At 60.1% G+C, this 15,870-nt stretch overlaps 1 protein-coding gene across 1 annotated transcript in view; it reads left to right on the top strand.

Annotated features, from left to right (window-relative positions):
- Positions 1-6,841: 6,841 nt before the first annotated feature.
- GNAI2 (G protein subunit alpha i2) overlaps positions 6,842-15,870 on the top strand; it is a 39,055-nt gene continuing 30,026 nt past the window's right edge. Inside the window, exon 1 of the mRNA XM_026046216.1 lies at positions 6,842-6,992. Within this exon, the coding sequence (XP_025902001.1) occupies positions 6,875-6,992 (118 nt within the window). The 5' untranslated portion in view covers positions 6,842-6,874. The remainder of the gene's footprint in view (positions 6,993-15,870) is intronic.

Below are 15,870 nucleotides of genomic sequence, written 5' to 3'. Positions count from 1 at the left end.
CCGTTGTGCCGTCCTGCAGGCTGGCAGCGAGCCGGGGCTGGCCAGGGCAGGCTGCGTCCCAGCGAGGGGGTTCCGCAGCGCTGATGAGGCACTGGGGGCAGCGGGACTGGGGGCTCCGCACGCCGCTTTGGCAAATCGGAGACATATTTTTTTAAAAGAGGGGGGTGGAGGCTGCRATGCTTTTTATGAATCATGTACATAGGACTTGCTCTTTGGGGACGTGTCGCGGCGCTCGCGGTAGCTCTGTATAGTGTACATACCTGCTGGAGGTAGCAGGCAGTGGGGAGCCAGTCCCAGTGGTGGGGAGCCCGCCCGAGTGCCCCCGGCCAGCACTGCCCAGCGTTGGGGGCAGGTGCCACTTGTAAATTAAATGCGTGTACAAGAGCTGTGCTGGAGAGCAGTACGGCCACCGACACCTCCGGCAGTGACAATAAAGATAATGTGAAGCCTGAGCAGGTCCTGGGCACTGCTGGACCAGGAGAGGAACGAGGTCCGTATGTGCAGACACACGGTCCCCCTGGGAACAGTCACTGGTGAGAGACCGCAGACCTGGGAATGGGATGGGGTACCCAARAGCCCTACATGTCCCCCGCTGAATGTGTCCTGAACGGCCGCAGCCGCTCTGCCCTCTGCAGGCCCGCGCTGCGGGTTCACTGGCACCAAGCCCTCCTTGGGTGCCCGGGGCACCAGTTCAGCTTGTCCCGTTGGCTATCAGGCCCCAATTTGCACAGTACCCGCACCAGGGGGCTGCTGCCTTGCTGCCTGCAGACGGCCCTGCGCCCCGTCCTGATGCACAACTCGCCCTCCCGGCGCCAAGCCCTGTCTGTGGGAGCACTGGTCCCTTTGGAGGTGATGTGGCCCAAGGCTGTCCCAGTGGCCACCTCCTCACTGTGGATCCSCTTGCCCACTGCACCCAAAACACTGCCTTAGGCTCCCCTTCCCTCCCCTTCTCGCACCCACCACGTCCCGCAGTGCTGGCACAGGCTGTCCCCAACACCTCGTCCTTACCAATGGAGGGATATGGCCACACTGGCCTGCTCTGGGGCACCCCTGGACCCCAGCATGGCCCCGTTCACAGCACTCTGCAGTTCGACACCCTCAGGACCAGCCCCAGAGGCTGCAGGACAACCATGGGGATGCGGGCTCTGCCAGGTGCTCTTCCAGGTCCCTGGGGCTCTGCGTGGGCCAGCATGGCACCCAGCATGGCCCGGACGGTGCCGGGAGCCAGCCAGGCCCAGGGCAAGTGCATCTGGCACATGGCGTGGTCCAAAGCACCGATGTAACAGAGCACCCCGTAGGCCCACAATGGCAGAATGTACTGCGCTCCACRCATCTCCCATGGGCCCGGGTGTCCCAGGACTCCTTGTACCCGATGCATGGCATGCAGGGGGCCCAGCACCATCGATTTCCCTGTGAGACACAGCATGGTGCATGCCAGGACTCCCTGGGGCATGGCTGGGCCCAGGGCCTGCTGCTCCTCACCAGAGATGKGCTCAAAGCACAGCCGCACAGGGCACCCTAAGGCCTCGTGCAGACCTGGGCTCTGCACCCCCGGTGCCCAGCTGGGCCCCACGCACCCTCCCTCGGGGCTTGGCGCGCGGCACGGGGAGGCTCAGCACCCCAGGAACAGGGATGGCCCAATGCACAGCCCCAAGGGCGCCCAGCACGGCCTGCGCCTCTCCTGCTGCGTGACGGCCTGTGCAGYGCCCGCCCTGGCGGCAGCTCTGCCCGGAGTGATGCTGCCGCGCTGTGGCCGGGAGCAGAGGTGCGGGATGGAGCTGCAGGAGCAGTGCTGGCCATGCAGGTGCAGTGCTGGTCATGCAGGAGCAGTCCTGGCACTGCAGGTGCAGTGCTGGCTATGCAGGAGCAGTCCTGGTCCTGCAGGTGCAGTGCTGGCCATGCAGGAGCAGTCCTGGCACTGCAGGTGCAGTGCTGGCCATGCAGGAGCAGTCCTGGCACTGCAGGTGCAGTGCTGGCCATGCAGGTGCAGTCCTGGCCATGCAGGCGCAGTCCTGGCCATGCAGGAGCAGTCCTGGCACTGCAGGTGCAGTGCTGGCCATGCAGGCGCAGTCCTGGCCATGCAGGCACAGTCCTGGCCATGCTGGAGCAGGGCTGGCCCTGCTGGAGCAGTGCTGGCCATGTGGGAGCAGTCCTGGCCATGCAGCAGCAGTGCTGGCCATGCTGGTGCAGTCCTGGCCCTGCTGGAGCAGTCCTGGCTATGCGGGAGCAGTGCTGGCCATGCAGGAGCAGTCCTGACCAGCGTGGGGTCCTGCCTGTCCTCCCCGGTGCTCTCTGCTCTGTGCAGCTTCCTGAGCTCTGCCAGCGCCTTCTCCTTGTGCATCCCTTGAGCCCGCGCTGGAGCCCCTATGCAGGGGCTGCCAGGAGTCCCCCTCCTCCGGAGAGTGACCATGAGCATCCCTGCAGCCACAGCCTCCCTTTGGGGGACCCACATGGAAGCAGCCCCAAAAGCACATGCAGGCTGCTGGCCATGCAGGCGGCTCCTCCCGGTTTTATATCCTCTGCAGACTTGCAGGACCTCATAGCCTCATTAATTTAAAAAGCAAACCAGGACTTACCCCAGTTTGATAGCAACCCTACCCCTTCTCAGTAGGCTAAGCTGTTAATTCTCCAGTTACTTAATTCACTAGTTCCCTCATTTGATAATTGCTGACTAACTGCCATGTTTCTGAGCAATGGAGTTACCTTCTGGCTGGTCAGAGTGCTCATTCTTCCGCCTATGGCAAGATGTAGGCATCTACTGAATTGCGGTGGGAAGCACAAGAGCTTCAGCAATCCCACAGCTGGTGGCTTCCAAGGTGCTTGACTGAGCTGACACATTTACATCTTCCAGCTCGAAGCTCAGGTCTAAATCATCTCATTTGGTCATTTCAGTTCCCAGCTGAGCACTTGCTTAATTCCGATGAGTTTCACTCCTGTGAGGTGTGCTTCTGTGCAGCTGCTTGCCCAACACACCCCGGCATCACTGTGCAGCCCTGAGTGATGCCCAGGGATGACASTGGCCTCCCGCCTGTGTCTCTGTGGGCAGGCGGGCACCAGGCTCTCATAGTGAACATGCCATTGCTGAGGTGGTGCAGCATTGGGTGTGCCTGGTGGACAGCATGGAGCTCATGGTAGTTTGGGCRGCAGGGCCAAGGACTGTTCCCAGGACTGGGTCTCCTTTGGCACTGGGTCTCCAACCCCAAGGCACTGTCAGAACAAGAGTGGAAACCCAAGAGGCTTGGCACTGTCTTTTACCTAAGTGGGGAGCAAGGAGAACCCCCATGGGCTTTCTCCAGGCAAGCCAGGGAGGCCAGTATTCCCACTACGGCACAGGAACCATCACTGGTGCTTGGCACTGCATCAAGAACAGTCCCCAAGCGTCCAGGTCTCACGCCCAACCCAGTCCTGAGGATGCCATCCCATYCCAACCTTACATCTTGATGGCAAGTTCCCAGGGCTCACCAGGATCTTAAGTAGGTAGTGCAGAGGCTCCTTGTCCTTGGGCATGATGCGCATGTAGAAGATGGCRGGGAAGATGAAGATGAGGCASGGAGCGGACGTGGCACCTGGAGCAGATAGGGACAGAGGGGGCAGCAGACCCCGGCCCCATGGCTGAGTCCTGCCACCTGTGTTGCTGGGCCAGGTCCTGTCCTCTCCCCTTGGATCTGGCACAGCTTTCTGGGAACCTGGGAAMACCCTGTCCTGGTACCAGCCCCAGGCACCCTCCTCCTGCCTTGAACTGGTGATCAGCATGTATCCTGGCCCTACCTGGGAGTTGAGGGTGAAGAAGCTGGGGGTGCAGGTGCCCTTCTCAGGGGCYTGGAGGACGGGGTAGTCGTTCTGGTGGTGGGTGGTGCTGCCCAGCGTGTAGTTGAGGCTGCCCGTGCTGTTCATGTCTTGTGCAAGGAGAGGACAGGGCACCTGAAACTTCTTGTAGATGACCTGGGGGGAAGAGAAAGTGCATCACGATGCTCCCGCCAGCAACAGCCTCCTGAGCGGGAGGTGATCAGCCACAGTCGCACTGCACCGTGCTGCTCGTGTCCCCTCCAGCTCCCTGGTGAGTGCCCACCATGGGGTGCCCACTGTCTCCCATTCTGCTCCTGGGGCTGCCTAGATGTGGGTCCCCCACAAGGAGGCTTGTCCCGCACCCTGCCCTTGTGAGCAGACCACGGGCTGCTCATGAGATTTGGGCCCGCTCCAGACAAGGCTGGGATCCCGGCACCCTGGCACTGGAGCTCCCACGCAGGCACAGGGAATGCCTGGCCCGGCACTGGGAATTGGTGCTTTGTGCCCCGACACCCCAGCACGTCCAGGGCCTCGTGCCCTGCACTCACCGAGATGAGGAAGAAGACCATGCAGCTGAGGGAGAAGCCGCTGGCATAGCCCAGGTAGCCTGTGGAGGGAGGAGAGCTCTGGTGGGCACGGGCAGGGATGCAGAGCTGCCCAGGAGCCCTCCTGCACCCCCGCTGCCGTGCCCGTTGCTTCCTGCCGCGGTGGCCACCGGCACCCTGGGCACAGGCGCCGCTCTGCAGGAGCGGGAGCACGTGGTGCTGGGCTCGGCCGCCCTCGGCACCCGCGGGAGCTCTGTGCCCCAAGTCCCTTCGCACCCGGACTTACCCAGCTGCTTCATGAGGGCCAGGGGCAGGATGACGGTGATGGAAACCAGGATCACCAGGTAGTTCCCGTTCATGTACCAGTCCCTGGCAGCAGAGGAGATGGCTGTTGACAGCCTCACTTGCCCAGGGGGATGGGGGCACATGGAATGTCCCCACATGGTGCAGGGGAGCCCTGGGAGCTTTGGGGAGCAGAGGCTACCATCCCTAAGGACTAACTAGCCCAGGAAACGACGAATGGACACAATGTCCAGGACGGACGCACGGATGTGCTGGTCCGGGACCGGGACTGGGAGCACTGGGGGTGCGCTCGCGCCGCCGTTCGTGGCGGCGGGGCAGGAGCTCCGGGGGAGGGGCGGGGCTTGGCTGCGGGGGCGGGGCTTGGCTGCAGGGGCGGGGCTCCGCGCAGGCAGCAGGGAGTCATAGCCTGGGGTGATGTGCTGGGGATATGGACGGCGCTGGGCCCCCTGCATGCCGTGCATCGGGTACAAGGAGTCCTGGGACACCSGGGCCCATGGGAGATGCGTGGAGCGCAGTACATTCTGCCGTTGTGGGCCAAGGACCGGGCTGTGTCACATTGGTACTTTGGACCACGCTGTGTGCCAGGCGCGCTTGCTGGGCTGGCCCCCTGGCACCGTCCGGGCCATGCTGGGTGCCGTGCTGGCCCACGCAGAGCCCCAGGAAAGGTGTGCACATAGCAGAGCCCGCTTCCTCATGGATGTCCTGCAGCCTCAGGGGCTGGTCCTGCGGGTGTCGAGCTGCAGAGTRCTGTGAACGGGGCCATGCTGGGGTCCAGGGGTCACAGAATCACAGAATGGTTAAGGTTGGAAAGGACCTCTAGAGCTCATCTAGTCCAAGCTTCCTGCTCCAGCAGGAACAGCCAGAGCACGGGACAGCCAGTTGCATCCAAGAAAGTTTTGAAGACCTCCAGAGAAGGAGACTCCACAACCTCCCTTCGCAGCCTGTTSCAGGGCTCTGTCACCCTCACAGTGAAGAAGTTCTTCCTCACGTGGAGAGGGAACTTCCTGTGTTTCAACTTGTATCCATTGCTCCTTGTCCTGTCACTGGCCATCACTGAGAAGAGCTTGGTCCCTTCCTCCCTATATTCTCCCCTCAGGTATGTGTTGATTTTTTAGTGATAAGCTCCCCTCTCCAGCTTCTCTTTTCCAGGCTAAACAGGCCCAACTCACTCAGTCTTTCCTCGTATGAGAGATGTTGCAGTCCATCATCTTTGTCGCTCTCCGCTGGACCCTTTGTAGAAGCTCCACATCCCTCTTCCACTTGGGAGCCCAGAACTGCACCCAGTGCTCCAGGTGCAGCCTCACCAGAGCTGAGCAGAGGGGCAGGATCCGCTCCCTTGACCTGCTGGCAACATCCTCCTGATGCAGCCAGGAGCCCATTGGCCCTCCTGGCCACAAGGGCACTGATGGCTCATGGTTAACTTGGCGTCAACGAGGACTCCCAGGTCCCTCTCTGCGGGACTGCTCTACAGAAGGTCAACCCCTAATCTGCATTGATGCCTGGGGTTATTCCTCCCCAGGTTCAGGACCCTGCACTTGTCTTTGTTGAACCTCATGAGAGCAGCCCATTGTGGCCATCCCCCTCCATCAGTACAGACGAAGTGTTGCAGACAGCCTGTGCCGGCATTGCAGGAGGTGCCAGCAGTGGGAGGGGGATCCTCGGTCAGGATCCACAGTGAGGCCACTGAGGTGGCCTTTGGCCACATCACCTCCAAAGGGACCAGTGCTCCCACAGACAGGGCCTGGCGCCGGRAGAGTGAGTTGTGCATCAGGACGGGGCGCAGGGCTGTCAGCAGGCAGCAAGGCAGCACCTCCCTCGTGCAGGTACTGTGCAAACTGGGGCCCGATAGGCAACGGGACAAGCTGGCCCGGTACCCCGGGGCAACCAAGGAAGGCTCAGTGCCAGTGAACCCGCAGCGCGGGCCTGCAGAGGGCAGAGCGGCTGCGGCCGGGGCCCGGGGGCCCGGGGGCCGGGCAGGGACCGGCAGAGCCCGCGGTTCAGGACCCATTCGGCGGGGGACACATAGGGCTCCCGGGCTCGGTGCTGGCCCAGCAGTCCGCAGGAGTCGGCGGTCAGTGCAGAGCTGAGGGAGGGAGGGAAGGGGCAGAGTCGCTGTGCGGTTTTGCCCTCACTTGGGATAACCACAGGGATTCGTCGGAGGGAAGAGGAGTGCGGGGCCCCGCGCAGCGCAGCGCAGAGCGCCGGCAGCCCGCGCGCACGGAGCTGCCGCCGCCGCGGCCATGGGCTGCACCGTGAGCGCCGAGGACAAGGCGGCCGCCGAGCGCTCCCGCATGATCGACAGGAACCTGCGCGAGGACGGCGAGAAGGCGGCGCGCGAGGTCAAGCTGCTGCTGCTCGGTGAGGCCGCCCCCGGTGCCGCGGCAGCTGCCGGCCCGGCCGGTCTCCGCCGCCGTCCTCTTGTGCGCGCCGGGGCGGGACGGGACGGGACGGGACGGCTGCCCAGGATGCCCCCGGCGCCGCTTCTGGCGGGACGCTGCTCACCGGGAACCTGGCGCCCGGTGCCGTCTCCGGTCCCGGTGCCGCTTCCCGCCGCCTCTCACCTCCCCGCGCCGCGGCTGCCCCCCCGGGCCGGGCGTTGCCGCCGTGGGGCGGCCCGCAGAGCCCTGCTCGCCCGCGGGCGCCGGGGCGGCTCCTTGCCCTTTCCGGGGTTCCTGCTGCCTTTGAGCATCCCCGGATGGCAGGTCCCGCGTGGGGCGCGCGTGCAGCTGTGGGGTGTCCCGTTCAGCCCCCGCGGGCCAGCGGCGTGGCCGCCATCGCCCATCCGTGGAGGAAGCTGCGAGCAGCAGGAAGCGGCGGCGCGACACAGCGGCACTGGCGGCGGCCTTGGCGCGGGTCACGCCGTTAGCGGGGTGCCTGGCCCGGGAGCGCACCCCACGCCGCGCCGTGAGCCTTGGCACCATGGCGAGCAGGAGCCCGCCGTGCCCGCAGCATCCTCGCGCGCTCTGCCAAGGAGCCCTGCCCCACGGCCTTGGCTTGGCTGCGGCCGGCCGTGCAGCCCGCTTGTGCAACGGGCCTGTGAGGAACTCAGGGGCTCCTGGAGACGGCTGTTTCCGGGGAGGGGAAGGAGCCAGTAGAGCAGCAGCAACAACAACAAAGTGTTGGCTTTCTTTTCTCTTCTTTTTTCTTTTTTTTTTTTTTTTTTTTTGGATGACTCTTAAGTAAACATGGGGGTACCTTTGGGTATATAACAGTGAAGGGTCAGGTGACAGTGGCACTTGTAGGTGCTCAAGAAAAACAGCTCGTGGTATGGATTTCTCCTAGGTATCTATGTGTATTTGGGGGTCTCTATCTGTATTTATGAGTTTTGCGTCCCTTCGCTGGCGTATTCGCCAGACTGAGTGTCCTTGCCTGCAGMTTTGCCACCACGGGGATGAGTCCTCAGGATCGATAAGGCAGAAAGCGGCARTTTTGGCCTTAAAGGCCTAAAACCCGCCCGCTATGCCAGCGCCTGGCACCACGCTGCTGTGTTTACARACGGCTTTGTGTTTCGCAGACTTGCTCGCCTGTCTGGCCCTGGGGTCCTCTCATCGCATCGTGAGAGGCTGGTGCGTGTTTTCGATCCGCTCCCCAGATACGCAGTGGGGTGGCCAGCTCATCAGCTTCATCACCATGAACTTTTAGGTGTTGAATTCCCTCATCTGCAGCCTCCTGCTCTAGGATGGAGCTCTGGTCAGTATGGGAAGGTGCCATCACTAGTTGCAAAAGGCGTTGGCTTTTGAAAGCCAAAAATATGTGATTGAGCTGCTTCACTCTATAAATATATATATATATATGTTATTTTCCCTAGCAGCTGTTCAAGTGTAAGTAGTGCTGAAGTCCTGGGTCAGTAGTGCCTCTTTCTAGGAGAAGCTGAGCCTTGAAAAATGCTCAGGAAGGGAGGAGGAGCGGCTACTCGCAGCCCCACRGCTGCCCCACAGCGGGAGCTCCCCTCTTGCCCAGCGCCCTTGCCTGAAAGCGAGTGCGGAGCCAGGCTGGAATGAGCGGGGAAGGCGGCGAGAGTCCCCGCGCCGCTGCTCGTGCTCCTGGAGATGCTCTGTGACGTGAGGCCGGCTGCTTGGGCCCCAGTGCCGTCTCTGTGCCCTGAGAGTGCGAGAGATCCCGCGATGGGGGATCGCAGTGGTTAGTGGCTTGCAAGGGAAAATGGAGGCTCTGAACCCAGAGTTCGTGGGATTTCATACATCTTTTCCTCCCCTCCCCCTTGCTTTTTCTTTTCTCCCAGCGTGGAGAAACCCTGCGTTGAGGATGTCTCTTGCTCTGCCAGCCTGAAGTGAGCCAGGGCTTTGTGAGCCCCGGAAGGTTTCCTCRGCACCGTTATCTGCCTTGGAGCAGGCAGCTGCAGCCTGGGGAGAACCGAGGCCTTGTACGAGCTTGAGTGAACGTTTCTTTTCCCCCCCACAGCGAACACGGTGGCTTTTGTGCGCTCAGGCTGTGGGCCGGGCTGAGGTCGCAGCCGCCGTGCTGGCAAATCAAAGTGCTTGGCTGGCGGCTCAGGGGCCGCGTGCCCGCGCTGGCTGCTCGGCATCGCCACACACCCGGGAGGCACTGAAATCAGGGCAGAAATCGCCCCTCTCCCTTCGCATGGCCCCCCTCCGAGGTGAGCAGAAGCCGCCTGTTTGGTTGGCTCTTCCCCGACTCACCGCTCGCCTGCYGATGGCCTTTGTGAGTCGCAGCTCGTGAGATTTCCATAGCTTAGTCTGCTGGGCCATAAAGGCCCGAGCCTATGTCCTGGCAGCAGAGCCTCTCTTTGGTCAACGTCCAGCTTTGCCCGTGGGGATGGCACCTTTTACCTCCAGCTGTGCACGAACCTCACTTGATTCACTTGGCTGCAGCAGGAGGAGCCAGGGTGAAGATCCCCTCCTCCAGCACCAGGTGCTTATTGCAAGCCCAGGAGTGCCTGAGGTCCCCCCGCGCCGAGGTCTCTGCAGACATGGAGAAGAATGACTTCGTTTGATAGAGAAATTAAAGGCTGTCTTTATTTAGGGTGCTGAGGCTTAAGCATGCTTTCAATAGCAGAGCAAGCGGAGCAACGTGCCCGGTTTTGTCAGGGAGGATGCTGTGTTTCCTCCCTGTCTCTTCACAGTCAGAGAGTAAGGGTATCGCTGAGAGGGGCTTTGCTTAAGGAGCCTTTTAGCAGCCCTGCAGGACTGTGGGCAGAGCGGAGCAAGGCGGCCCAGGAGCATCTGTCCCCGCGGAACTGCTGCAGCCCGGGGACGAGCTGCAGCCATGCGGCTGCTGTGGTGGCAGCAGGGCAGGGCAGGGCTGCGGTGCTCCTTCTGATGAGCTCCAGCCCACGGCCAACCCTGCCTTTCCTAGAGGATGTTCTCATTTCTCCTGCCCTTGCACAGCAGCCCTTGGCTTGGTCACGGGTCTCGCTGCAAGGCGACTTCCCGCGTGTCCTTCCCCACACCTGCTGAGCGTGATGGGGGCGGCTGTTGTGCTGCCCTGCAGCCTGCGAGCAAACAACAGCTCTGTGGGGCAAACAACAGCTCCGTGGTCCGCACGGGACCATGGAGCAGAGCCCCCACGGCAGAAAGGGTGAGTGTGGTGCACCTGGCACCTGCACACACAAACAAATGTCTCTGCCACGGTGGCCATCGGGCAGCAGCAGGGATGATTTGGTTGTTGTTCTGCACTTTGGCCTGTGTTTAAAGCCTCCAGTTCATCGTCTTCCTACTTTAGATTAAAAAAAAAAAAAAAGGGGGGGGAGAAGGATCTTGATCGTCAGCCCCTCCACCACCATCATTATCATCCCGTCTGTGATGCGAGGTGGATGGGAGACACCAGGAGCGGGTTGCGTGTTTGCGCTGGGGTTTGTTTTTCTCTCTCGTGGCCGTAAGGCATGGAGGCAGCTGACCTCTGGAAACCCTCCCCGCCGCCCTTGCGAGCGCCTTGCTGGCAGGGAAGCCAGCGCTACAGGGGCGGCTTCTGCTTGCATAAAAATAGAGGAAGGGAGGGCCCAGCTGTGACTTTCGGAGGCTTCGTTTCCGAGCGCTCGAGCGAGCCGCCTCTTGCGTGCGGGTGTGCGGCACTCGGCCTCCTGCTTTCATTTTTTTTTGTTCTTTTTTGTTTTTTTTTTTAGTTTCTCTCTACTTCCCTTTGTTGCTCCCCTCCCCTCAGCCTTGCTCTGCCTAATCCGCCTTCCGCCTCCTGGGGCTCCGAGCCGGCCTTCCCTGATTAAATTGCAGGCACCCAAATCTCTCCTCAAAAACCATCCCGAAATCCTTGTACTGCCCCGGCCCTGGCACGTGGTTCCAAGCTGCCCAGCTTCTCCTTGCTCTTCAGCAGCGCGTGCCGAAGGCTTCAGGACAGAGCTGGAGGAGCATCTAGGGAGGCCTTGGCGGGGAGGAAGGAGCTGAGAGCCAGGGCGCCCTTGCTGCATTCGCTGGTCTCTGCGTTCGCTGGGGCAGCTCGCCACAGCAAAGACGCTCCCTGTGTCTGGTGTGGATCTCACCCTGCTGTCTCGCTGCCCTGGATGCCTGTGGGGAGGTGGGGCCGAGAGGAGGGTGCCTTGGGGCTGGCGAAACCCTCCTGTCCCGGTTCTCCGGGTGTCGGGAAGCAGCCGCAGCGGCTCCTGTCCTGCATCCCTAGGGCTTGGAAAGTGGCCACGGCGGCAGCGACTGCTGTCCCGGTTCTCCGGGCATTGGGAAGTGGCCGCGGCGGCAGTGGCTCCTGTCCTGGTTCCCCGGGGCTCGGGAAGCGGCCACGGCGGCAGCGGCTCTGCGTGCACCTCTGGCCGGCGTTTCCTCTGCGTAGGCCCCGGGTTTCCTGCACCGAGCTGCCTTGGAGCTCGCGTTTCCGGTCTGCACGCCAGCTGAATCACCGGCCCCAAGCGGAGCTGACTAATCCTCCACCGCGGCAAGCTGGAGGCTGTCTCTTCTTGGAGAAAACCGTGCGTGCAGGGCACGTTTGCAGCGGCGGCACGGTGCCGGGCTCCCCCGGGCCCCGGGGAGAGCTCAGACGAGAAGCTCTTTTTTCAGTCCCTGGGAAAGTTGCTGTCTGAGCCCTGCTGGGGCGGCTGGGAAGGTGACGTTGAAGCCCAGGCTGTGGCAGAACCTCTGGGAGTGGCAGCCAGGCCCCAGGGATGCTGCGGCGCAGAGCAGTCGTTCCTTTCCCCGGAGAGGGGATGACCTGCTGCCCGGGCTGCTCTTCCCCTGCACCCCTGTGATGCTTCCAAGGGCTGGGAGCCTCCGCAGCTTCCTGCTGCAGCCCAGTTCCTGAGCGGGAGCTGCCCTGTGGCAGTGAATGGGACCTCGCAGCCCATAGGCTGAGCCAGGATTAGCCCAATCACCTGAGTTTGCTTCGCGGGGCGCTAGGGAAAGCGGTAGCAGCTCAGCCAGGTGCCGCTGCCACCCCTTGTGTGGGACCCCCGATTGCTGCAGCAGCTCTGAGGCGTCCCTGGCGTGGTGCCCACTCTGCAACGTGCCTAGTGCCATGCACGTTGCAGGAAACCAGAGGCTCGGGGTGCTTTTGGAAGGCACTTGCAGCCCTCCAGGAGCATGGAGGCAGCCGGCAGTTGCCCGGAGTGCAGGGAGGAGGACGACCTCCCCTCTCCTGATGCAGAGGGCAGGATGACTTCATTCAGAAACTTCCTTTTCGGAAGCCCAGAAATAGATGCTGACGCTTCAGCCTCCGTGTGGGCAGGTGGGACAGAGCTCGTCGCCAGGACAAGTCTGAGTCTGGGCTTTTCCAGCTGTAAATCCGTGCTCAAATGCAAGCGTGGGCTCCTCCTGAGTGTGCTGGGAACCCTGGCTGTGCCTTCCCGGTCGCTTGTGCCCACCCTGTAGCCTCCACGGCCATAGGCGAGGACAGACATGGCAACAGCCAGCAGGAATGGAGGGAGAAAACTGAGGGTTGCTATTTCTGGTGGTGGAAAGGCAGAAACGAAGCACAAGTTCCTTGTTTCCTGGAAGAAAAAAAGAAGAAAAGAAAAGCTCCAGGAATAGCTTTGCTGGCTTGTGAACACCTGCACCTCGCGTCAGCAGCGAGCGGGAAAGGCTGCATGCGTGTTTCTGTGGTGTTGCGTGTATTCCTCCCATAAACATGGTCCCAGCCCCAACCCTCCCTCTCTTCCTCCTTCCCCCAAAGGATGTGCCTCTGCGTGCTTTTTTCTTCTTCTAGTGGCACTGCTTTTTGTCAGCTTAAGTGGCCCCCTGCTATGTGAGGCCCTTGTGTTGGTAGCCCAGGAGTCCGTAGGGGCTGCGAGCAAGTCCTTCAAGTCCCATACAGCCCTCCTAGGGGATATGGGCTCCTTTTGGTCTGCCCAGCCTTGGCTTCTTGAGCCTCGTGGCTCCACTCCTGGGCCGCAGCAGTTGTGTTTGCTCAGTGCCGAGCAAACACCCTGTTTCCTTCCTCCTTGCCGTGCTTTAGGCTGGATCTGCTGCCGTTCAGTGGGAAGCTGCTCGCTTTGAGGTGCCCTGGCTGCTCTGCTGTGGTCCGAGGTGGAGAAAAGCAGCAGCAAGGGGCCACATGAACCAAAGCCCCTCCAGGCCACCTTCTCGTTTCCTAAAGACCACTCGGACAGAGGCTGAGCCTGGGTGGCTTCAGTGGGGCTGAGGACATACAGTGCCCTGGGCTGTTCATTCTCGTGTCTTTGGGCCTCTTCCCTGGCCTTGGGCAGGGCGGCTGCGGCTCCGAACGCTACCGCGGTGCCCAGGGCCCCTTCCTGCAGACAAGCGTTGCACAACGCCGTGCAGCACCCGGGCACATGGCCGGGCCGTGTGTCCTCCTCCCTGCCGCCCGTCACGGCAGAAACCCAGGAAGAAGGGAGTTTTCCCTTGTGTAACTCGGGCCATCCCCACGTGCCTGCTTCACCAGAGTCCCAGCTGCAGAAAAACATGTAAAACAACCCCGTAGCTTTGCTCCTGAAAGGTGCTCCTGAACACTGCCCATGTGTATGGAGGCAGCCCGGCTGTGATCTCGGTTTTAGTGGCAGTCTCAGATCGGGAGACCAGAGTTGCTGCGTTCAGTGCGTTCATCCACCTTGTCTCGTGTATGATGCCCAGCTTAAACTGCAGTGGACTTGTTGGAGCGGGAGCAGGGTCCTGTTGCTTTGTAGTCAAGGGACAAGTGAACGGAAGGGAGGTCCACCCTGAGCCTTGGAAGGTAGTGGGTGAAAGTGAGCCCTGGAACTTGGGATGCACTGGGGAACTGAAGAAAAGCCAGCAGAGTTTGAGATTTTGCTCAGTCTTGGCAAAGCAGTTTTGGGGCTGCAGCAAGTGGAGGGCTTGACTGCAAGGGCAAGGGCAGGGAAGGARTATGGCAAGCAGGTTCATTGCTCTCGCTGCTGCTGCAGAGGACACTGCTATACGCTCTGTAAACTGCTGTGCTGAGACCTGACTGGCTGGAAGCCAAGCCCTGTGCCCATCCCAGTGTGCGGCGGAGGCTGGTGGTGGGTCAGGGAGGGATGTGAGGCAGCGTGTTCATACGTGGCCTCTGTTTGCCTTCAAGAGCCAAGGGAGGGGAATCTCTTTTGTGAGTCCTTTTCAGCTCCTGTGGATGGAGATGCATCCGTTCGAGGTTGCCCTGAATACGCAGGAGGAGGAAACGTCAGCAAATCGATGCACTAGACAAATAGGTGCAGTTAAGCCAGAAAGTCCTATTGGCAAAGCAATTATGGGATCGGACATGCCTGTTGCTCACACACCATCTGCCTGGCTGTTGTCCCGTGGAGTGGAAGCAGCTCCAGTGCAAGACCCTCTGCTTCCCCTTCTCCGACATCTCCATGTTTCTCTCTGTTCAGAAATGGCATGGAAATAATGAAGACCTGCCTAGGATGGCMGGCCCATCTTCCAGAATGGGAGATCTTCCAGATGTCCCCTCCATTCAGCTGATGCGCCCTTGAGGTCCCCCTGATGCTAGATAGTTTTCAGATCTTTTGCCTTTTCTGTCTTGTTTTCTGCCTTGTTTTGTTTCTGTTTTCTGGGTTTGTCACGGTCGCATTTTCAGCACAGCGCTGTGTGGTCCTGGTTTGTTGGCAGGTTTAACTTCCCGTCATCTTCCAGTCTCATTCATGTGTTGTTCCAAGAGGTGAGGATCCCTGAACAGCTTAAAATATACATTAGTTATTTCTTTCCTCCATGAGCAGGAGCAGATGACTGTAAGTGGTGAATTTTGGCACTTGTCTGGCAGGAGGACTCCAAGGAGCAGGGAGCTGGCTCACATCCCTGAAGGGACTTTAAAGCCTCTGATGGGACTTTAAAGGCCTCTGGGGAGGTGGATTCTCTTTGCCCTACACAAATGCAGATTGTGGCCTCTACCATCCTGCGTGTTGTAGCCGAGGACTGAAAGCCAGTAAACAATAAATGAATTTCTGCATAGGCAAAGCATGGCAAAGCTGGAATTTTCAAAGAGCACCTTGCAGTAAAAATGTGGTTATGCCATGCAACAGGCAACCTTCTCTCCTTGTCCCCTGGCAGCTTTTGTCCCCATTGTAGCACCGTTTGTGGCTTCTTTGCCTTGTTGCCTGGTGAGATGGGCCAGTCTCTTGAAGACTTTGCCTTCTGCAGCTTTGGCCCACTGTCCATGTGATCTCCTTTCTGCAAGACAAGGAGACCTTTGCAAAGGAAGGCTGGTCCAGCCTTGCTGGTCACAGGAATTGGAGGTGCAACCTGTTGCCAGCTCAGAGAAACATCTGGTTAGGCTGTTTGGGGCTGGTTAAGTAGTTTGGAGATGCCACCCAAAGCCAGCTGAAAGAAATGGCCTGGCTGGAGATGCCAGCTCAGCCAAAAGGCCAGTTGGCTCCCTCACATGCAAGCATCTCCCTGAGATACAAGCCTACTGGGACTTGTGTGAAGACTCTTTTGGACACCCCACCCCCTGTTTCTTAGCAGATAGTCAAGTCCCAGACTTCTTTTTTTCTTTTTTTTCAGGGACAAACTAGTGACGCACTTAGCTGCTAATTAAGTACCGAGATAAGGTCTTTGTTTGGAGCAAGTCTTGCCTGTCCGTTGGAAGTGTGGTCAGCTCTCTAAATATTGCGTTAAATGTCAGGGCTGTACGGAAAGAAGCCGTAAAAAGCTTAAATCGCAGCCCCCAAAATAACCGTGAACTCAATAATTTTTCTCTGACAGAATGCTGGTAGAAGCTTAACAGGGCATTTTTGAAGCCAGCATTGGCTTGCCTATTTTAAATTGTTAGAAATGATTTTTGCAAAGGCAAAAGAACTCACGAGGGATCTCTCTGTCTCTCTCTCTCTCTCTTTTTTTTTTTTTTTTTC

The sequence above is a fragment of the Nothoprocta perdicaria genome, unplaced genomic scaffold, assembly GCF_003342845.1.
Source record: "Nothoprocta perdicaria isolate Ctin4 unplaced genomic scaffold, notPer1 scaffold_429, whole genome shotgun sequence".
Lineage (NCBI taxonomy): Eukaryota > Metazoa > Chordata > Aves > Tinamiformes > Tinamidae > Nothoprocta > Nothoprocta perdicaria.
This window is presented reverse-complemented; position numbering and strand designations above follow the sequence as displayed.